We start from the raw sequence: 23,377 nt of genomic DNA, 5'->3' as shown, positions 1-23,377 counted from the left end.
GACCGCAGGGTCATGACCTGAGCCGAAGTCGGACGCTTAACCGACTGAGCCACCCAGGCGCCCTAATTTTTTTTTTTTTTTTTTTTATGCAGTAGTCTTTGATTTCTGGATCCAATTCTGCTTTTTTTTCCCTGATATTTTGAAACTGATTTTTATAAAAAACTACTTCTAGGCAATGTAATATGAATAGCTTCATGGTAGAATTCCATTCAACACTGTGTTTTATCAGTGAACATTAAGAAATGTTATATTTCCATATGAAATCGCTTTGTAGAAATAAGTGTTCAGGACAATGAGATTTATTTTTGTTACTGGTTTGTCATTAGAAATGTGCTTTAGGGGCACCTAAGTGGCTCAGTTGGTTGAGCGTCTGACTTCGGCTCAGGTCATGATCTCACAGCTCGTGAGTTCGAGTCCCGGGTCAGGCTTTGTGCTGACAGCTCGGAGCCTGGAGCCTGCTTCAGATTCTGTGCCTCCCTCTCTCTCTGCCCTGACCCACTTTCATTCTGTCTCTGTCTCTCTCAAAAGTAAATAAACATTAAAAAAAAAAACAAAGAAATGTGCCTTAGTAATACTGTAAGGTAGCATTCTTTATTATTGGTTTGCCCCAAATTGATGCTAGTTACGGAGATGTCTGAGGCAGTTGCTTGAATTATTAGTCACTTTATTTATTTATTCATTTATTTATTATTTGTTTATTTATTTATTTATTGAGAGAGAGAGAGGGAAGGGTGGGCATGCAAGTGGGGGAGAGAGGCAGAGGGAAAGGGAGAGAGAGAATCCCAAGCAGAGTCTATATCCAGCATGGACCCCGACATGGGGCTCACAACTGTGAGATCATGACTTGAGCTGACATTGAGAGTCAGACACTCAACTGACTGAGCCACCCAGGTGCCCCTGAATTATTAGTCTTTTAAAGAAGTTCAGCTTTATTATCTAAAATTTAAACAGTGGTGTTCGAGCTTGACTGTGATTTCTGACTTGGTGGGTCAGACCAGGTAACTGCAGAGTTGATACCAAGATACCCTTTGAGGAATAAGCCTTCTGTCAAATGCTGTCCTGGATGGATATATTTGATATCATTATAGAATCACCACTGCTATTTGAATACTATTAGTCATTACACAAGTTTTTTTGTTACATGATACAATACACATAACCTAAAATTTGTTGCCTTAATACCACTGAACCGTATGCTTGAAAAATGGTTAAGTATATTCACATTGTTATGCAGCCATCCCCACCATCCAACCCTGGGACTCTTCATCTTGCAAAACTGAAACTTCGTCCCCATTAAGCAATAACTCCCCATTCCCTCCTCCCCCAACCCCTGGCAGCCACCGTTCTACTTTCTGTCTCTGAGTTTGACTTCTTGTGGTTCCTCATATAAGTAGACTCCTACAGTATTTGTTTTTTTGTGACTGGCTTTAGGTGTAATTCCTTAAGGTTCATCCATGTTGTAGCCTGTGTCAGAATTATTTTCCTTTCTAAGGCTAGGTAATACTCCATTGTATGTATATACCACATTTTGTTTGTCCATTCATGTATTGATGGACACAAAGTTGTTTCTACCTTTTAGCTATCGTATATGATGCTGCTATGAGCAGGTATGCGCAAATATCTGTTCGAGTTCCTGCTTTCATGACTTTTGGGCATATACCCAGAAGTGGAATTATGAGATCATAGGGTAGTTCTGTGTCATTCTGTGTCCAGTCATTAAAAAAGCCTTTAATGGATAAAGAAATTGTGGTTTATATACACAATGGAGTACTACGTGGCAATGAGAGAGAGTGAAATATGGCCCTTTGTAGCAACGTGGATGGAACTGGAGAGTGCTATGCTAAGTGAAATAAGCCATACAGAGAAAGACAGATACCATATGTGTTCTTTCTAATGTGGATCCTGAGAAACTTAACAGAAACCCATGGGGGAGGGGAAGGAAAAAAAAGAAAAAAAAAAGAGGTTAGAGTGGGAGAGAGCCAAAGCATAAGAGACTCTTAAAAACTGAGAACAAACTGAGGGTTGATGGGGGGTGGGAGGGAGGGGAGGGTGGGTGATGGGTATTAAGGGGGGCATCTTTTGGGATGAGCACTGGGTGTTGTATGGAAACCAATTTGACAATAAATTTCATATATTAAAAAAAATAAAAAAATAAAACCTTAAAAAAATTTTTTTTAAACTGTTGATTTTTGAGAGAGACAGTATGAGTGGGGGAGGGGCAGGGGGGTGGGGTGGGGACACAGGATCTGAGGTGGGCTCTGTGCTGACAGCAGAGAGTCCGATGTGGGGCTCAAACTCACGAACCGTGAGATCACGACCTGAGCTGAAGTCAGATGCTCAACCAACTGAGCCACCCAAGCGCTACCCCAAAATCTTTTTTTTAATCCACTGTAACATTCCTGTTACTCTTTAGACACATTTACTGTTTTCTCTGAACATCTGGGAGAACATGGGTCTAATTAATAGTCTCTAAATGGTGGTGTGTTTGTTTGTAGTTTACATGTACTCAGCAAGAATTCAGAGCCCCTGCTATGTGCATATGTTATAAATTGATCATGTATAGTCACAAAATAAGGCAAAAATCAAAAAGTGCACTTTTTGGTAAAACTCCAATGAATTTAATTTCACTTGGTTTTGTGTCCTCTCTGATAATCTGACACTTCCTTTGCAAGAGGGGATGCTGCTGCTTGTCACTCCCTTACAAAAAGGGAACCTTGGGTTGCTGCCCTTGGGTCTTCTGACTCCCAGCCCTGAGCTCCTCCCTGTGCCTCCTGCGGGTTTCACATTATATCTCTGGCTCTGTCTCTGGTCCAGAGAAGACAGTCCAGCACAGTGGTCACCCTGCTCTCCCATATTTCTTTTTATATTTTTTTAATTAAAAAAAATTTTTTTTTAATGTTTATTTTTGAGAGAGAGTGAGAGAGACAGAGCATGAGCGTGGGAGGAGCAGAGAGAGGGAGACACAGAATCTGAAGCAGGCTCTAGGCATTGAACTGTCCGCACAGAGCCTGACGTGGGGCTTGAACATATGAACCACGAGATCACGACCTGAGCCAAAGTCAGACTTCGCTTAACCAGCTGAACCACTCAGGTGCCCCATATGAATTTTTTTTAATGTTTATTTATTTTTGAGAGAAAGAGAGAGCGTGAGCAGGGGAGGGGCAGAGAGAGAGGGAGAGAGACACAGAATCCAAAGTAGGCTCCAGGCTCCGAGCTGTCGGCACAGAGCCTGATGTGGGGCCTGGACTCACCAACTGCAAGATCATGACCTGAGCAGAAGTCAGACACTCAACCGACTGAGCCACCCAGGTGTCCCTCCTATATTTCTTTAAGTATCTCTATAGTAGTTTGGTATCTGAGTCTTTTTAGTCCAACAAAGATCAGTTACTACAACTCAGTTGTAGGAGTTGTTAAAGGGCTCCTATAAATCACCCATTAGAACTTAACACCTCTCCTGTGGGTTTTGCACACAGATGTGTACGTGTGTGAATTGCAGCTGGGTTTTAGGAATAGGAGGCCAGCTAATAGCCTTGTGTGTTCTGGTCAGCTCCATGAGCATTGGGATCTCAGGTGACTGCTCACAAATTTCCTGATGTTCCTTCATGGCTCCACTTCTAGATGCAGCATTTTGGCTTGGGGCAGAAATAGGGAAAGAAGAGGCGGATGGCAGGTTTGTAGCGCTTCAGACCCTTTGGTATACTCATTCATTTTGGAAGAGAATTCATCAGTACGGACAGTTTCCATTCACATTCCAGAACTCAGGTGCATTATACAAGGCTCTCCTTCCTCTACTTTCTGTCCTAGAAACAAGTAGAAAGGAGAAGAGAGAGAAAAGGACAAAAGGGAGCCCTGGCAGTGGCTGGTGGTGGAGCTGCTGGGGACCCATGGGTGCCTAGGGCTGGCCCCAGCGTGGACGGCAGGATTCTGGTCTGTGGTGTGTTTTGCTGGTCACTGCACTTTGAGTGACTTCTTCCAAAAGTGAAAGGCATGTCCTTGCATACCAGTTGCTTGCCGGGTCTCGTGTAGCTTTCTGTCATGGAGACATAGGCCTGTGGACATAAACAGGTAATGACTCAGTCAACTTGACATCCTGCCAAGAGAGCCCAGGTTTTCAAGTTGAGGAAAACAGTCTCTTGATGCTAAGGGCACAATCAGAAGTGCTGGAATGCTCCTCAGGCTCCCTTTTGTTGATGTATTTTCACTTCCCTTCCCAGATAAGGGCTTTAGAAAGGTGCCCTTGGGGTCACGAATGTGGTGAGCCATCTGATTATGGATTAGTCATGTTCACTGCTTGTGCTTACTCCCATGGGACTTGGGGACAGAGCAGAGTGGGGCTGGAACTCCAGTGGGAGCCAGGAGGGTGGGATGGTACATCATACAACAGAACCAGTCAGATAAGTTAGAGCCAGCAGAACTGGAGAGTCCCCTAGCCTAGCCCTCACACTGCACAGAGGAGGGCCTGGATCAGGGATTCTGGTGTATAGTAACAGAATCCAGGGATGGGGGGGTGACTGAGGCTGGGGAAGGGGCTTTCAGGAGTTGGGCAGAACAAATGCATTGATTGGTCCTGAAATTTACAACATAAAATAACCAGACTGATGTTGTGAGTGATAGGTTGAGAACAGTATGGCCAGCTATTTTGGGGGTGGGATATTGGTGAGGTGATGGGTTTCAATAAATCAGAATTAGTATCTTCATTAAAATCTGTATTGACTGGCTGGAAAGTACTGGAGGGAAGCTCAGTTAATGCACTGTAGTAAATGGAGATTCATTCTAAGCTATTGTAAGATTTGTTGTAAGGTATTTCTGCGATTTCCAGAGGTGAACAGTGGCTGCCAGGGGGGCTGATGTCTTCAGTAATAAGCCCTCATCCTCATGGGGTGCCTGGGTGGCTCAGTTGGTTAAGCTCTGGATTTCAGCTCAGGTCATGATCTCACGGTTCATGAGTTCGAGGCCCTCATTGGACTCTGCAGTGTGGAATCTTCTTGGGATTCTCTCCCTCTTTCTGTCCCTCCCCAGTTCCCTCCTCCCCAAGTAAATAATAATAATAATAATAAGCCTTAACAATTAAAAAAAAAAAAAAAAAAGCCCTCATCCCCTGTTGCCTGGCTGATTCTCAGCTCCCCAGCCTGGCTTGTCAGACCTTTGGCCTTTCCTGCCTAGATTCACTCCCTTTTCTGCTCTTCTCCTGAGTCCCTATTCAGAATTCCCAGGCTCACTCTGTAATTTATTCAACTTTCAGCCCTTGTGATTCTAGTTCAGAGTTGACATCTCTTGGGGCTCATGCAGTCCCAAACAGCTTCCACCTGACCAGGAAAGGCCTGCGTCTCCCGACCCTGTAGAGCCCTAGCTGCCCTGAGCTTGTGCAGGTCATTTAGGTGGCTCTCTCTGGGGCGGGACAAAGGCAGGAGCCCTGAGTGTGAAAAAGCCTTCTGGATGCCGGTGTCGTTGAGGCCCTGGTCTGTCGGGGCTCCGTTGGCTGGATTTTCAGAGAAATGGGGCACTGCAGGCACCAGCTGAGTCCACCTCCACGCTACTGGTTGTTGTCTGAGGGCCGATCATGCCGCCACTGTGCCCAGGGGACCCAGCCTAAGATGTTGCAGGGCAGTGTTTTCCTTCTGTTTCCGGAGTGCTCTTGGGGGAAGGCTGAGGAAAGGTGTTTTAAGTAAACACACATTGGAGAAACACAGTGTTTTATGTGCAGACTTGGGCTTTGAGGAGACATAGTGTATCTGGCCTTTCTGCCTTGTTTCTACATTATTGGTTCTTGGTATATTCCAGAGTTTCAGAGGAGCTGGGCGTGGGTCTGTGGGCAAGTATGTTAACTAAGAGCCTCCAGAAATCGTTGTATGTGCTTTTCTGGGGCTGACTGGCTGCAGAGGACTGAGATATTCCAGCAGGGCCGGGATGGTGCTTGAGGCCTCCTGTTGAGGACACAGATAGGAAGTCCTCACACCCTGAGCTAATGGGGGAGCCCATCTGCCCCAGCCTGACACACAGACTGAGTTTGGGGAAGCATTTGACCTTGAGAAGCTCTGAGCTGCTGACACACAGTAGGTTTGTATATGTACATGAGTGATAAATGAGGGAGGGAGAGTTTGTGTATAAGGCCTAATACAGGTTTTCCCTAAAGCATTCTAAAATGTTGATGAGTAAGAGAGAGGGGAAACCTGTTTTTCATACCTGTATCTAAACTAGGAGGGGAAAACCTAATTCTAGGTTTGCAGAAAACAAAAGAACTACCTACCCCTTCATTTCTTGGGTCTGAGGTCTAAGAAATTAAGTCTAGATTTTTTTAAAGTTTATTTATTTATTTTTAAGTGGGAGTGGGGGAGAAGCAGACAGGAGCAGAGAGAGAATCCCAATCAGGCTCTGTGCTGTCAGTGCAGAGCCTGATGTGGGGCTCAAGCCTACGAATCATGAGACCATGACATGAGCCAAAATCAAGAATCAGATGCTTAACCGACTGAGCCATCCAGGCACCCCAAGTCTGGATTTTTAAATTGTCTGTATATAGTCTAGAATTGTCTGCATGGTTGTCATGCACGATTGCACATATTAATTTCAGCTTTAACAGCAAACTTGGTGTTGCTCCATATTCTGATGAACCCCTGTTGATTTCCAGGTGGTTCCGGGCTCATACAATGACATGTGTTAAGACAGGATGATTTGTGGCACCTTCCCCTTCTCTTATCCACTGTAGCTTTCTCTTGGAGCAGTTACTTTGGCCGGCACATACCAGCACCGTGGACAAGAGCTGGTGAATACTGTTGGGGTTCCTGGGCTAGTTTCCGTCTTTCTGGGGGCACTTCTGCTGTGGCTTTCAGGCCCGAGCTTAGCTAGTGCTTTCTGAATGGTAGGTTATGACCCGTGTCTGTTGGTCATCTCTATGGAGGAAAAGTGGGAACATTTAGTAAGTGGTAGAAGGTCTGAAAGGCAAATTGTGGCCAGCAGGCTTTGTTGTTGGTGCTCTTCAGAAAGATGAGCTGGCATTTTTAGCATCACAACTATCACCTGCTTGGAAACAGACCCAAGGGATGAGGCGGTCTTACTCTGAGCTTCATAAAGGGCTTGTGCTACTCATCTCTCAAGCTGCTGGTCTTCATCTCAGTTATGTCGGAAAGTTAAATACCACATATATACATGTAATGCATATTTAGAAGTAGAATTGGAAGAGAACTTTCTAAGGAAGGAAGATGACTTCAGAAGTCCCTCCTGCTGCTTTCTGTCTTGTAATGCTAGGTCACTGGTCTCCGGCTGCTGAATGTGTGAGAGATGGACCCTTGGAGTGACAGGGAACAGCCCAGAAAGGAGAATGGAGATGGTGTGTAGTATGGAGAAGGGGCTGAACTGGCTGACGCAGCAGGTGTACTGAATAGAAACATCAGATAACTGAGCACCTTAACTCTTAAATTGAAGAGCTGGATGCAAAGTAAATACAAAAAGTCCTTCTATCCCCTCTCTCTGTGCTTCTAGGGAAGAATAGCCAACAGGTGAATTCAGTGGTGGCTGGAGCCACATCTGTAAGATAAGTACAGACAGGCTGCACTGGCTTCACTTTCACCACAGCCAGCCTGGCCAGCATGCTTTGGGGACAAGGATGTAAGTCTTCCAGTGTAAATGTGTTGAATGTATGTGTCTCCTTCCTCCTTTCAGGGAACTGGGGTGATCTTGAGGGGCCTTGCCTTCCATCCTTTAGTACATGAATTTCTAGAGCATTCATGGTGCTTTCCCATGTTCTCCCGGCTCCTCTGTGGAGCAAGTGTAGGCTCCTTTGGAAACAGCCATCTGTGGAATATCAGCACTGCAGGGTAAGGAACTGTAGCTTTGGCCTGCAGTAACTGGACCCATCTTGATCTTGGAATTTATATAGTTTCTTTTTGTACCTAGAGGACTTTCTGGACATGTAAGTATCTTTTCTTTGTGAGGGTTTGATAATAAATTCCAAGCACTTGCCCGTCTCTGGGGTTGGGGGGGGGGGTGGGGTGTCTCTGGGAAGAGAGTTGTGTGATGGTGTGAAAACAAGGACTGGGTTGGGAACGAGAACAGGGGCAGAAGGGGCATCTGTGTGCAAGCATGGCCCTGGTGAGGGGGGCACGTGTCTAAAAGATCACTCAGGCTGCAGAGTTTCATACTTTTCTTTTATGCAATATTTAAAAAGTTTCTCTTTTCCTAAAAGAAAATGGAATAATTTTTAAAAAGCTAACAATATGTGGTCAGGTAGAAAGTTTAAGCAGAATAAAATGAAAAGTGGAAATCCTACAATGAAGAGTCAACTGCTATTAACATTTTAGGCAAAGTCTTTTTACACATCACTTCTGCAAATTATATAGAATCTATGTAAATGGGGTCATACTGTAGATGCTGTTTATTTTCTTAATTATTTTTTAATTTTTTTTTTTTGAAAGAGGGAGAGCACAAATGTGAGCAGGGGAGACGCATAGAGAGAGGGAGAGAGAGGATCCCCAGCAGGCTCCAAGCTGTCAGTGCAGAGCCCAGCACAGGGCTCGATTCCATGAACCATGCGATCATGACCTGAATGGAAACCAAGGGTCTGATGCCCAACCAACTGAGCCACCCAGGCACCCCTGTAGATACTGTTTCTAACCTGCTTTCTCAATATTGTGGACATCATTTTATGTTTGCAGGGATCCCTTGAAGCAGAAAGGTTATTGTTTCCATTTTACAGATGTCAGGATGTGATATGGAGGAGTGTGTCTAAGGTCACACAGCTAATAAGCCAAGAGTTCGTATTCCTTACTTTGAGCATAGTGCTAATTATATCAGACAAAGTTAAAGAACTCTTATGTAATGTGGCAAAGAAAAACAAAATTTTTTTTGAGAGAGAAAACATGAGTGGAAGAGGGGCAGAGTAGAGGAGAGAGAGAATCCCAAGCCAGCTCCAAGCTGAGCACAGAACCCGATGTGGGGCTTGATCTCATGACTGTGAGATCATGACCTGAGTCAAAATCAAGAGTCAGATGCTTAACTGACTGAACCACCCCAGGCGCCCCACAAAGAAAATTTTTTATCTTTGTACAGTGGAATTTCCCTTCTCCTAGAATTTTGGGGTATGACATACATTCATCAGTATTTTTAAACATTGTGATTTGGCTGCCTTCTTGCTTTACTGGATGTTACAGCCAAGAATCGGGGTTTGGTGGGGGTTCCCTGGGGTAGGATCTCTCCCCTAGCTCACCACCATTCTCTGCTGTCTGTACTGATGTGACACTGATGTGCTTCTCTCTGGCGATACTTTACTTAGATTTTTTTTATTTAGAAGGATTTTTTTTTTTTTTTTTAATTTAAGAGAGAGAGTGTGTACATGAGAGGGGGAAGGGCACAGGGAGAGGGAGAGAGAGAATTTCAAGCAGGTTCCACACTGTCACTGTGAGCCCAATGCAGGGCTTGATCCCATGAACTGTAAGATCATGACTTGAGTTGAAACCAAGAGTTGGACACTTAACTGAGTCACCCAGGTGCCCCTGGATTTGTTTTTTAAAGGTAATAATAGTTAATGATTATTCAGCACTTACTATATGCCCGCACAGATCTAAATTTTTTTTAAGCTTTTTTGAGCTATACTTCATACATTTAATTCATAATATAATTCATACAATTCACCCTGTTAAAGTGTCCATTCAGTGGTTTTTTAGTCTGTTCACAGAGCTGTGCAACCATCACCACAATTGATTTAGAACATTTTCTTCACCCCAAGAAGAAACCCTGTACTCATGAGTAGTCACTCCCCACTTCTCCCTTTATCCCCAGCCCTAAGCAATCACTAATCTATTTTCTGTGGTTATGAGTTTTGCCCATTCTGGAAATTCCATATAAATGCAATCAGGCAGTGTGTAGTCTTTTGTATCTGTAAGGTTTCAGGGTTCACCCATGTTGTACCATGTGTCTGTACTTTTGCTTTGTGTGGCCGAGTAATATTCCATGGTGTGGCCCTGTCATGTTGTGTTTATCCATTTATCAGTTGATGGACATTTGGGTTGTTGCCAGTTCTCGGCTATTATGAATAATGCTGCTGTGAACACACATGTACAGGGTTTTCAGCAGATGTACCTTTTCAGTTCTCTTGGGTGTATACCTAGGCGGGGAATTGCAGGGTCTTATGGTAACTCCATGTTGAGCCTTTTGAGAAACAGCCAGACTGTTGCCCAAAGTGGCTGCACATTCCCACCAGCAGTGTGCGAAGGTGTCAGTTTCTCCACATCCTTGTCAACCCTTGTTGTTATCTGACTTTTGGATACTGGATTTTTCATTGTTTTATGGTAATTCACAATGTTACTCAAACCAGGAAGGAAGGTCTGTGAGTTTGTCATAATACTTTTGTGCAGGGGCAGCCCCTTCTGCCTTGAGTACGCGTTCCAAAGATTGGCTGTGAAGTGGGGTGCACGCTAATGACCCACACAGGACCTGGAGGGGCTCAGCACCTTTTGGCATCCACTTCAATATCCGGCTATGCCAGTGAGTGGTTTCACAGGGTTTTTCTTTGTACTCCAGTGTGTTCAGTCACCATTCCTGCCTCTTCTTCTTCTCTGTCCCTCCTTTGCCAGGGACCTTGAAGCCAGAGCACAGAATGAGTTCTTCCGGGCTTTCTTCAGGCTGCCGAGGCAAGAGAAGCTGCACGCAGTTGTGGACTGTTCGCTGTGGACGCCGTTCAGTCGCTGTCACACCGTCGGGCGGATGTTCACATCTGACCGTTACATCTGCTTCGCCAGCAAGGAAGACGGCTGCTGTAATGTCATCCTCCCGCTCAGAGAGGTAGCCGCCCTGGCAGGAGCTTCCCAAGCCCACCTTTTATCCTTGAGCCCATGGTCACTGTGGGACCTGGCACAGGCAGGGGTGCTCAGCCAGCAGGGTTTGGCCAGCTAAACACGGGCCTCTGGGGGGAAGCACGGCCTGAATTTGACCAGTACTCATTTGGTTGTTGTTTTTTCTGTCGTTGCTACAGCCACCTGAAATTTGCATAGAAGTGATTGGTGAGAATAAAACACTCTCACCTCAGGGTTTTTGATAAAGTTCTCATTAGAAAGTACATGCCTAGCAATTATAGCTTTTCCAACAGCCCTTAGGAATGAATCCACCCCTTTCACTCACAAAAATGGGGAAAGCAAAAAAACAACTGACAAAAAAGCGTCACCTTTTGAAAATGTCAGATTGCTTGGCTTTTATACCCTCCTGGGACTTGAGTTAAACATTTAAAAAGTGTTGCCTTTAATATGGATCAGGTCCCTTCCTCCTAGAAAATTCTGCAGTTGTGTTCCCGGAAATGCAAGGCAACCTGCGGCCACTTCTGGATCTGATAAGCCCAGTCCTTCGGTTTCAAGGCATGTCTGTTGGGACAGTAACAGCAACTCTTGTTTCATACCAGGCCTTCCAAATTCTAAGCACTTCTCTTTGGAAAAACTCAAATTTTTTTCATTTGTGTGATCTCCCTCCATGTCATTTTCTAGCTGTTTTCATTTTGCAAATATTCTTACTTAGGAGTGGAGCAAGAAATCCAAGGGTTGTCTTACGTATGTACTTGTTTTATTGTTGTAACATATATATGACATTGCATTTAGCACTTCACCCATTTTTTAAAGAAAATTTTTTAATGTTTATTTTTGAGAGAGAGAGAGAGAGAGAGAGAGAGAGACAAGAGAGACTATGAGCAGGGGAGGGGCAGAGAGAGAGGGAGATACAGAATCCGAAGCAGGCTCCAGGCTCTGAGCTGTCAGCACAGAGCCCAACATGGGGCTCAAACCCATGAACCACGAGATCATGACCTGAGCCGAAGTCGGATGCTTAACCAACTGAGCCACCCAGGTGCCCCTCACTTCACCCATGTTTAAGTGTTACGGTGCAGTGGCATTAAATACATCACATTATTGTGTACCCATTACCAGAACTTCTTCATTTTCCCAAACTGAAACTCTGTCTCCATTATGCACTAACTCCCCATCCTCCCTCCCACAGCCCCGGGCAACCACCACTCTACTTTCTTTTTCTGAATGTGATAGCTCTAGTTCCCTCTTGTAAGTGGAATCATACAACACTTGCCTGTTTGTGTCTGGCTTATTTCACTTAGCATAATGTCCTCAAGGTTCATTCCGTATTGTAGCAGGTGTCAGAATTTCTCTCCTATTTAAGGCTGAGTAATATTCCCTTGTGTGGATAGAGCACATTTTGTTTCTGCGTTCACCTGCTGATGGATACTTGGGTTATTTTGACCTTTTGGCTCTTGTGAATATGCTTGCTGCCTTACCACTTTTTAACCTTTGTATCAGTTTCTTATTGAAGTTACTTGGTTTTACTTTCTAGCACATGATATTTTCTAAATATGTAACTGAAATGCGTGCCCTCCTTTTTCTCTTGCTGCACCTTTGTGTATAATTTTTTTGCAATAGGTGGTGAGCATTGAGAAGATGGAGGACACAAGTCTGCTACCTAATCCCGTCATTGTCAGCATCAGGAGCAAGATGGCCTTCCAGTTCATTGAGCTAAAGGACAGAGATAACTTGGTGGGGAGCCTGCTCGTGAGGCTGCAGCGGGTGCACGCCAACCACCCCGTGCATTATGACACCTCCCAAGATGAAGACATGGTATGATCCTTAGAAACAGTGGGATCCTATAAAATGAAGGTCTCTTTCCTCACCACCTCCAGGGCAGTGATCTCTAAAGGGTGTGCACGTGACACTAATCTACTTGGGTATGAGAGAAGTGTGTAAGAGATGACTGGACCTGTGTACCAGACACTGTATCGCTTCTGATACTCGAGGGATCCTGAGTGGGTGCTACACAGGTCCGAGGGTGCCCCATGCAGATGAGCAGTTGGAGGGGCTAACGGGGCCCCCTGTTCACAGGTTACAGGGGTTCATAGGGCACCCCTCAGCAGAGGTGAGTGGATCTGATGGGCACCCCTCCATATGTTAGGTTGGTGGGAGACACCCATATGGCAAAGGGATTGACAGGGCACCACTCACAGGTTGGAGGGTTTGATTGGGGAATTGACCCGCAGGTTAGTGAACAACCCCCTCACAGGTTGGAAGGGTCAGTGCCCCCCACCTGACTTTGGATGTTATTTGGGAGCAGATGTAACTTGTTAAAAGAGACGTTACATTGTCCTTAAGGTTGGACAGCTGTAAAACAGACCCGGATCTGCTGGGGCCTTGTCTCCTGTTGTTACACACCCGTCCCTCTCTTGCTTGACCTCTTTTTACCCACGCAGTGAGAGGGAGGAAAGGAGATAGTCTCTCCGTACCGTAGGGTTGTTTTTTGAAGATTGACATCCTCAGTTCTGGAAGCATACAAGAAATGGTGCTTGGCTGGCTCCCTGTTGGACCCATGCTAGGTGTGTGTGAGCAGCCTTACCGGGAAAGCACAATGAGGATCAAATCTGCTGGGTCTAATGTTAGTCTGTTTCCCTTGAGTCATTAATAGGCATGTTTAAGTATGTTATCTTCATGCCTCCAAAGGCAAAACAAAGACTCTTCCATAGGTAAAGCGGTGACTTTCTTCTGGCTCCCCTCCTTTTCTTTCCAGCAGACTTCACCTGTGTTTCATTCAACAAGCATGTGCGGTGACCACAAGTTTGGAGATCTTGAAATGGTGTCCTCTCAAAATAGTGAGGAAAGTGAAAAAGAGAAGAGCCCGCGCCTGCACCCCGAGGCCCTGATATCTGTCTTCCAGCAGTCAGGCAGCCAGAGCCCCGACTTGCGAATGGTGGGTGGCATGGCTCTGCCTTCTTGAGCCCCAGCCCCGCAGGCCTCGGGAGAGCAGGTGTGGTGCGGGTGGCCGTGCAGCCCCAGCGGCTAGCGCCCCTCCCTCTTCCTCTTTGGCAGTAGTGGGAGGGGGTCAGCTGATTCCAGTTGCCTGGGCACATCTGGATACATGGAGGATGTGGTCAAATGACCAAGGGCAATGACTTTCCTACCTGCCCTATTAAGTGGCTCTTTGACGAAACTCTTGGCCATGTGACCTATAGAGCCATCAGTGCTGTCCTCTGTGGGTTCTTCCAGATACAGAACAAGTGTTTCTCTTCTTACCCAGTGGTGTCTGTGTGGGTTCCTTTTACAATGTTTCTTGTTTCTCTCCTGGAACAAAAGGTCTCCTATACTGTAGTTTTACTGGACTGAAGATATTTCTATTACATTTATTTATACTCATCCTCTTTGTAGGGAGAATGTAAGGGCAATGTTACATACAATAGGGTGAATGGGCTAGAAATTGTACTCTTAAAAGATACGATGGCTAGAAGGAAGCTGCGTTGGGACCCATGTGCCAGGGGTATCTATGGACCTCTTGCTTAAAAAGCCATCTAGGGATAATTTTTTTTTAAGTTTATTTATTTTGAGAGAGAGTGTGAGTGCAACAGAGCATGTACGTGCAAGCAGGGTTGGGGCAGAGAGAGAGAGAGAGAGAGGGAGAGAGAGAATCCCAAGCAGGCTCCACACTGTCTGCACAGAGCCTGACAAGGGGCTCAAACCACAAAGCAGGAGATCATGACCTGAGCTGAAATCAAGAGTCAGATGCTCATCCGATGGAGCTACCCAGACCCCACCATCTACAGATGATTTTAAAGGATTTTTAGTTGCCTAGAGAAATGATATCTTTCTTGTTTCTGATAATGAGAACAATGTAATTTTTTTAGGTTTCAGTTTTTCTTCTGGTTGTGGCAGAGCTCAGGGTAAATTATGATCCCCACCCACCTCTTGCCCTCATTTGCCCTCTGAGCTGACCTGTGTTTCAGCAGCTGGCTTGCTGTCAACATCCTGAGAAGCTTCCCTAACGTCCCCCACTCCCACCCCTCCCTCCTATCTGCTTTGGGTGACTTGAGTGTTTGTACAAACATATTCTTACGATCAACTTTGCCAAGAAAATGGCATTTTATTTGTGTAAACCCTCCTGCTGGGCTCTGAACTCCACAAGGGCTGGTACACTGTTGTTCATCTTTACATCCTCTGTGCCTGGAAGTGTTTCAAAAATATTTGCTGACCCAGTTGCCCATTACTGTTGGTTCCTCTGTTAACAGAGGCAACATCCCTCTGCTATGCATTCTGGATGGGCTGTAGTGGAAGGTATGGACGGGCTTCTTTGTACATTAACAAAATTTCCATTTGCAGTCCAGGGAGCAGATAAAAATAAGCCTGTGGAATGACCACTTTGTGGAATATGGCAGAACCGTGTGTATGTTTCGCACAGAGAAGATCCGGAAGCTTGTAGCCATGGGGATCCCTGAGTCTTTACGTGGCAAACTCTGGCTGCTTTTCTCAGGTAAGTGTTTCTGGTATTTTGAGGCCAAAAGTTCTTTCTGGAGCAGAACAGGAACAGAGGCCCAGATCTGAACAATGTGTGTGTGCAGGCAAGTCATCCATCTTTAGATTCTTTCTGTGATGTTCCCAGCCCAGAACTTCAGCACTCTTACTGTGGTACCTGTGGGACCTGGGTCAAGTTGCCTGAGACCCCTGGGCTGCGATGTTCTCCTTGGTCAATGTGAGATCTGGCTGAAGTGACCTCCTCTCTTTTAAAAATAATGTTGAGTCTATACATAGTCCTGAGAATTCTGTAAAGAACCTTCTAGAAGGGAAGTATCTCTCTAGGACATGCATTCTGAAATACACTAAACAAACAAAAATCTGTGTATGTTGTTCACTTGCAGTGGCATTCAAATAAATCCCCCAGCATACTTTTTTTTTAAATTTTTTTTTTAACGTTTATTTATTTTTGAGACAGAGAGAGACACAACATGAATGGGGGAAGGGCAGAGAGAGAGGGAAACACAGGATTGGAAGCAGGCCCCAGGCTCCGAGCCATCAGCCCAGAGCCCGACGTGGGGCTCGAACTCGCGGACCGCGAGATCGTGACCTGAGCTGAAGTCAGACGCTTAACCGACTGAGCCACCCAGGCGCCCCCCCCCCCCCCCATCATACTTTCTATTGGTCCCTTGTCTGTTGAAGACACACAGGGTCCCTAAGAGGTACAATTGTGGACATTTTTTCTTCTGCCCACGTCTTCCTCTTATACCACTTGACCCATTCAGTGATGACCTTGTCTGGCCTCAGGCCCCAGGTGCTGTTTGGTGACACTCACTGATGGGTGCGCAGAGACAGGGACCAACTTCTCCAGAGACAGGCTGAGCAGGCGTTTGTCTTTCTCTGCATTGAGTGTGGCTGTTTCATCTGGCTCGGTAGAGGAGGTGGGGCCCTGCGGGCAGGAAGGGAAGGCCCTGTTGTCCAGTAGTGTGACTTAGCTGCTCCTTTCAGGGTGCAGCGGGAGGCATGGTGAGGAGGTCCCCTTTCCTTCAGTGGCCTTGCTGCTCTCAGGTCAGCATGGGCCTCCCAGAGGCCGAGCCTGGGCACCTGGACTTTCCCTGTACACTTTTTTTTGTTGTTGTTATAAGTTTATTTTTTTTTATTTTGAGAGAGAGAGAGAGGGAGGGAGGGAGGGGCAGAGAGAGATTGAGTTGTGGGCAGAGAGAATCCCAAGCAGGCCCCGTACTGTCAGTGCAGAGCTTGATGTGGGGCTCAAACTCACAAACTGAGATCATGACCTGAAGTCGGGAGCTTAACCGACTAAGCCACCCTGGAGCCTCTCCCTGCACATTTCTTATATTCCTCTCTCATGTCAGCCTCATGCTGACTCTCACCCCACCTCACCCTCTGTCTTCCTTCTTCCCAGTCTCTCCCCCAGATAATCAAGCCCATAACCTCTCCAGCCCTGGGTGCCCAGATGCACATTTCCTGCTTTCTGACCTACTTGCTGGCATTTATTGATAGGTCTGCTACCACTGCTCACCTTGTCTCACATTCTGAGCCCCCCCCACCTGTTGCCTTGTTTCTGTAGCTGCCTACCAAAGACAGGCCTTTTTAAAATTAAAAAATGCCTTCTGTATTTTTGTATCTAATAAAAACAACCCCTACTCAGAGTTGGAAAGAAAACAGAGAGGAACGAGCAAAGAAAGTAACATGACTCATAATCTTACCACCCAATGAGTGACACCTGTTAATGCCACCGGCTTATCGTCTGCCTCTTTAATGAAAATACACACACGTTTTATTTAAAAAAAAAAAAAAAAGGCTAGTTCATAAAGGGCTGTCTTTCCTTTCAAGCAGTAGTGTTGACAGAAAGATTGCTGTGGTGTTTAGGCTGTTGCGTAATGAGTGACAGCTGTTAGTATTAAGCATTGATGACAGGGGAGTGCCGAAATGGTTGTTTATCAGATGTGATGGGAATCACAGCAGATGGGAGAGTTGAGGAGCGTAGTATACTAAACCCAGTCAGAAGTAAAAAACCTTAGCTAGCATTTAAAGGCAGAACTGGGCCCTTTCTGCTTGCCCTGCTCTCCTGGGACCTCCCTGTGTGGGGCTGGTCTCAGGACTGGAGCCCCACCTGCCACTAGCGCCCAAGCGGGACCATTGGCTGGAAGCACAGGTGCCCTGGTGCTGGCTGATAAGGGAATGGGATCCTCATGTGTTATGGATGCCTCACCCCTGATGTCATCTGCCTGTCAGAGGCTTGGGTGGGAGGTCAGCAGTAGGTGGGCTATGCTTAGTCGACCTGCACATCATGATCCCGGCCTCAGACTTTCTTGTTGTTGGCTTGTTGGCTCCTTGATAATTGTGTGATTACTTAAGCATAATTGTACATGTTTCGCACATACATGCTCAGTAATTTATTGTTGAGTGAATATATGAAAATTGTGTGTACATCTGTATGTATGAATACACCCACATATCCACTCTTCCTGTTACAAGAGAATACAACTTACTAAAAACATATTAATACAGTTATTTCTAGTATGAGCTGTTTCCCTCTATGTAAGGTTATTCTTAGAAAAGCCACATTATTTCATTTTCTTTCTTTATTTATTTTTGGCAGAAATGAAGTCCTTTTGGTTGTGTGTGGTCTCAAAATATTTTATGTCCCTCAAGTAATGAGACCCCATTGAGGTCTTCCGGCAGGACAAGCCCCCTCCCCATGTTGACTCTATCCTGGTAATCCACCCCCTTGAAAAATTACTTTTAAATCGTCAGATGCCGTAACTGATCTCGCCTCGCATCCCGGTTACTATGGTAATCTGGTGGAGGAGTCCATGGGAAAATGTTGCCTGGTGACGGAGGAGATAGAACGGGACCTGCACCGTTCCTTACCAGAGCACCCCGCCTTCCAAAATGAAACCGGAATTGCTGCTTTGAGGAGAGTCCTGACGGCTTATGCCCACCGGAACCCTAAAATTGGGTACTGCCAGGTGAGGCGTGCAGTGAGGAGCAGTCTTGCGTTGAGTCCATGTCTTGTGTTGATCTGCTGGGCTTCAGCTCCTGGTGTTCTTGGCTGTCTGGTACTGACTGTTCTGTGAGGGCTCTGTGCTTCGTCCCTTCCCTGAAAGAATGTATCAAATAAGGCGGAAGGAATCATCTTCATATAGTCAAACAGGCTGATTACTTGAAATTAGAAACTTTGCTTGGAGCAAAGAGCAGTGCACATGCTGAGTTGCTGTCCACTGTAGGACAGATTGTCTCCACCACCCCTCCAGGCCTCCGCTGTAGGACGGCACTGATAACCCTTCTGTGGAGCTTTATTTTTCTAGATCTCTACAGAAGTTGTGGGGATTATTTAAAAAAATATCAGTGCCGTTTGGGGAGGAAAAAGATGTTTGGGGTCAGTCCCTTTCCTTCAGGAAGCACAAGTGGAGGTAAGATGTCCTTGGAGCAGTTGCTGAGTTTGCTCGGGAAGTTTACTCAGGGATGTGGTAAAGAAGCACAAAATAAAACTCAGTAAATTAAAACACCTGCCCTCCGGCCCCAGCATGAGACGGGGTTAGAGGTGTTTCTGATATTTGAAAATAGAAGACTTTAAACTTTGTTTTCCTGTAAATAAGCAAAATCAGTGTGTGAATGTCTTGTGTGTGTTTGAACATACAGAATGGTTGGATTTGACCTGAGCCTGAGGCTCAGCATTACTAGATGGGGACAGTAACGGGACGATGGCTGGTCACTCAGCCTGGTGTGTCTTGTGGGGACCATGTTGATAACGTGATCATTCCACCTCATGAGCGTCAGTGTGGTTGGGCTGCCCTGGGTCTCTCATCTGCAGTCTGACTTGTGTGGTTTTTAGTGTCTGTGTGCCTTGGTCACTAACTGTCCCCTCCTCTGTGAACCCGAGCAGTCCATGAACATCCTGACCTCTGTTTTGCTGCTGTATGCCAAGGAGGAGGAGGCCTTCTGGCTGTTGGTTGCTGTGTGTGAGCGGATGCTCCCCGACTACTTCAACCACCGAGTCATTGGTAATGTGCCTCCTTCCCCTTCCTCCTCATCCTCTGTGCTTGGGGAGTAGGGACAGAGCCTGGGCCAAGACATGTGTCATCAGTTCTCAGTAAAAAATCCCCTGTGCTGCTCAGCTGGTCTCTGTACAAACCCTGCTTGGCTCTTGAATTTGCACAACTAACCGGTGTAATTCTCTGCACTATTCTAGCAAAATGGTGTACTGAGATAACCTGAAAAGAAAATTTCTTAGGCTCAGGAAACAAGTTGAAGAGTGAAAACCAGAGAGGTTTTTCCCTGTGGCCTGGAAACAGAGGGTGGTCTTCCTCTCAGTATCCAAGGAGCTCATGCAGACAGATGACCCCTTTCGCCCCGAGGACAGGAGGCATATGGAGCCGTGCTGGCGACCCTCGAGGCTGGACCTGAAGGGCACACTTGGAAACGCCCCCGTACCCCCACCACTTGCATACGTTGATAGTGAGAAGGTCCATTTGTTGCTGCTGGGCTCTGGGCAGACCCATGACCCCACAGCTCACAGGCACACACTTGATGCCTTCTCTTCTTCTTATGGCTGATTTGAACTTGCATTATTTTGTGGTCCAGCACCTCCTAGTGGACAAGTGACAGAAAAATTGCCTCTGCTTGGTGATACTCTTAGATACCCTTTCTGGAGGTGGCCTAATATTAGGGTGGCAGCTGTGAGAACAGAAACCAAAGAACGAATTTGAGACAGAATTTGGCAAAGGACTGGATGTAGGAGCAAGGCAGGAAGAAGAAGCTTTCTGAAGACTGGTATCCAAAGAACTGAGGGAATGTGATGACCACTGAGAGTAAAGGGGGGGTTAGCTGGGAAGGAGGTGACCACTTGGTGCCTTTTAGTGGTCTTTCGGTACACTTTAGACTGTCTTTCCTGGTTCCCTTCATGTGCCTGAGTACTCCCCTTTGTACTTTATATTGTGGGAGGCAGTTTAACCTTGTACATGGTAGTACAGATTCATCAGACCTCAGGGACATCGGGAGGCAAGTTGCCAAAGCGGTCATCTGTTGATGGTGTTGCAATGGCACAGTTCATACTCCTCGGTGACCAGCAGACTGTCAGTGATAATGTGCACACTGTGACCACCACCCAGTGCAGGGTGGAGTATTTCCATAACCCACAAAGTTCCCTTCTGCCCCTTCCCCACCTGTGGCAGGATACTGATTTCCATCACCACGGATTAGTTCAACCCATTCTTGAACTTGGTATAAATGTAATGACAGAGAATGTAATCTCTTTTGTGTCTGGCTTCCTTTGTATAACATGAGGTTGTTGGTGCATCAGTAATTTGTTCCTTCCTATTGTCGAGTAGCCCTTCACTATACATTTATACCATGATTTGTTTATCCAGTCACCTGTTAGTAGAGATTTGAGTTGTTTCCAGGTTTTTTATTGTAAGTAAAGTTGCAATACACATTCCTGTAGAAGTCTCTTTGTGAATAAAGTTTGTCTGTTTTCTGGAGTATTTACCTAGGAGTAGAATTGCTAGGTCCTAGGTTAGATGTATTTTTAATTTTGTAAGAAACTGTTTTTCAAAGCAAGATATTCTGTAGTCACACATCTCACACCAGCAGTGTAGAAGTTCTAGCTGCTCCACATCCCTGTTAGTCCTTGGAATTGTCTTTTTAATTTTTGCCATTCTAGTGGGTAAAAGGGATCTGTCATGGAGGCTTTAATTTGCCTTTCTTTGATTAAGGATCTTCAGCATATTTTTCTGTGCTTCCTGGCCATTTGTTTACTGTCTCCTTTGAAGTGTCTGCTCACATCTTTTGCCTATTTAAAGAAAAAATTGGTTATTGATGACTAAGTTGCAAGAGTTGTTGTTTTGAATACAAGACCTTTGTCAGGTATATGTATTACAGATATTTTCTGAGTTTGCAGTTTGTATTATTATTTTATTGTTTTTTGAAGAACACCAGTCTTTAATTTTCATGAAGTCCAATTTATAACTTTTTCTGTGGCTATTGCTTTTTTGTGTCCTAAGAAATTTTGCCTTTTTCCTCTATTTTCCTTGAGAAGCTTTATAGTATTAGCTTTTATATTTAGGTCTGTGACACATTTCAGATGTATTTTCTTGTATGGTGTGAAGTAGGACTCGAGGTTCCCACCCCCCTCCCCCCTCCCCCACACAGGTATCCTCTGATTGAGCATTATTTTGTGAAAATACTATCCCCAATGAATTACCCTAGTCAATGTCAAAAATCAGTTAAGTGTGAGTCCTTTTCTGGACTCCAATTTGGTTTCATTGTTCTGATCATCTCAGATTAGTTTCAGTTTCAGGCTAACTTTAGAAAGTGTGACTCCCTGCCCAACCAAGTCTCCATGGCCTGCCTTTTCCAGGGGCCCAGGTGGACCAGTCAGTCTTTGAGGAGCTCATCAAGGAGCACCTCCCCGAGCTGGCGGAGCACATGAACGACCTCTCAGCCCTAGCGTCCATCTCTCTCTCGTGGTTCCTGACGCTGTTCCTCAGCATTATGCCTCTGGAGAGTGCGGTGAGCGTTGTGGATTGCTTCTTCTACGATGGGATCAAAGCCATTTTCCAGCTGGGGCTGGCCGTGCTGGAAGCCAACGCTGAGGGCCTGTGCAGCAGCAAGGACGATGGCCAGGCCCTCATGGTCCTCAGCAGGTGGGCTCATGGGGGGCGAGGCGGGCAGCCGAGGGCTCTGCCAGACAGATGATGGGTAAAGGCAGCAGCAGGTGCCCAGCAGGGCCGTCATTGTGGAATTTTTCCTTCCACTCTGCCACTTGTCATCCCATCAGGTGGCACTGTTGGCTGTGTGTGGTGAAAAGCGCCATCTTCCCTACTCCTCTCCAGCTAGTGAGAGGGTACAGGAGGAGAGTGGGCTCTCAGTGCTTTTCTCTGAGGAGATACACACTCAGAGTGGCCTTGAATGAGGCAGGTAGGCACTAGGAAATGGTGGTCTCAGGCAGCTAGCTGGAGGTTTCAGACATTTGATGTGCAGGGGCTGGTGTGTTACAGTGAAAGAAAAGCCCCATGAGGCTGAGGACTGGAACCTGGGTTTCTTGGAGCTGAGGGCAAGGTGAAAGACAGATGAGAGTTTCCCTTTCAGAACACTGTGGAAGCTTACAATTGCACATATGCACAGAACTCTGTATTGACTTCCAGAGAGTTCCCGATCTCTGCAAACCCGCCCATGGAGCCCAGATCAACAAGTCTGGCATTAGGGATGTCTCCTTTTCTCTAAAGGAGCACAGTGGTTGCTACCTTGCCTTCCTCCCAGTGTTTGAAGACAAATGAACTCTGTTTGAAAATGCTCTGAAATGTTTCATGGCCCCTGTGAAGGTAGTGGGTGTGGTGTGGTGCTCGGGTGAGAGGGGAAACCAGTGCTTCAAAGGTGGGTTGTGTGCTCAGGTTTCTAGATCACATTAAGAATGAGGACAGCCCTGGACCCTCAGTCGGCAGCCACCATGCCTTTTTCTCTGATGACCAGGAGCCTTACCCTGTGACTGACATTGCTGACCTGATCCGGGACTCCTATGAGGTAACTGGACCTGGCCCCATCCCCACCCTCGCCCTCTTGGAAACTTTCTCAGAGGTGGGTTTTGAGGGAGGTTCCCTGACTACTACTACTTTCCTCTGTTTGTATGCAAAAAGGGATTCTGTGCATGAGTGACTCTGTTTCTCTGCAGAAATTTGGAGACCAGTCTGTGGAGCAGATTGAGCACCTGCGCTGTAAGCACAGGATCAGGGTTCTCCAAGGCCATGAAGACACCACAAAGCAGAATGTGGTGAGTCAAGGGTTATCAGAATGGCAGTCAGGCACTAACCTGGGCTCTGGTCTCCTGTTGGTCTCATAAGAATGCCAGCTTTTGGGGTGCCTGCCTGGCTCAGTTAGAAGAGCCTGTGACTCTTGATCTCAGGGTCATGAGTTCAAGCCCCACATTAGGTGTAGAGATTACTAAAAATAAATACATAAACTGAATGCCAGCTTTGTACCCACCCCCCATTGAATTAGAATGACCTGGTATAGAAACAGCAGAGGTTCTCAAGTCAGACTGTGAGCAGTTTAACCACCGTGAGCCCCAGCTTACCCGGTTGTAAAATGAGGATACTAATACCCAGCAT

The 23,377-nt window shown here is 46.0% G+C and overlaps 1 protein-coding gene across 9 annotated transcripts in view; it reads left to right on the top strand.

Moving 5' to 3' along the window:
• The window catches only part of TBC1D8 (TBC1 domain family member 8), a 112,037-nt gene that overhangs the window by 67,876 nt on the left and 20,784 nt on the right, over nucleotides 1–23,377 (top strand). For 6 of the 9 annotated variants that reach the window (XM_060608752.3, XM_060608807.3, XM_060608769.3 and 3 more), the window contains 9 exons: nucleotides 10,566–10,773; nucleotides 12,402–12,596; nucleotides 13,537–13,716; nucleotides 15,117–15,267; nucleotides 18,027–18,241; nucleotides 19,159–19,276; nucleotides 21,631–21,916; nucleotides 22,664–22,793; nucleotides 22,942–23,040. In XM_060608752.3, coding sequence (XP_060464735.1) covers nucleotides 10,566–10,773; nucleotides 12,402–12,596; nucleotides 13,537–13,716; nucleotides 15,117–15,267; nucleotides 18,027–18,241; nucleotides 19,159–19,276; nucleotides 21,631–21,916; nucleotides 22,664–22,793; nucleotides 22,942–23,040 — 1,582 coding nt within the window. The remainder of the gene's footprint in view (nucleotides 1–10,565; nucleotides 10,774–12,401; nucleotides 12,597–13,536; nucleotides 13,717–15,116; nucleotides 15,268–18,026; nucleotides 18,242–19,158; nucleotides 19,277–21,630; nucleotides 21,917–22,663; nucleotides 22,794–22,941; nucleotides 23,041–23,377) is intronic. The other 3 variants (XM_060608760.3, XM_060608778.3, XM_078444372.2) reach the window with 1 other exon arrangement.

The sequence above is a fragment of the Panthera onca genome, chromosome A3, assembly GCF_046562875.1.
Source record: "Panthera onca isolate mPanOnc1 chromosome A3, mPanOnc1 haplotype 2, whole genome shotgun sequence".
Taxonomy (NCBI): domain Eukaryota; kingdom Metazoa; phylum Chordata; class Mammalia; order Carnivora; family Felidae; genus Panthera; species Panthera onca.
This window is presented reverse-complemented; position numbering and strand designations above follow the sequence as displayed.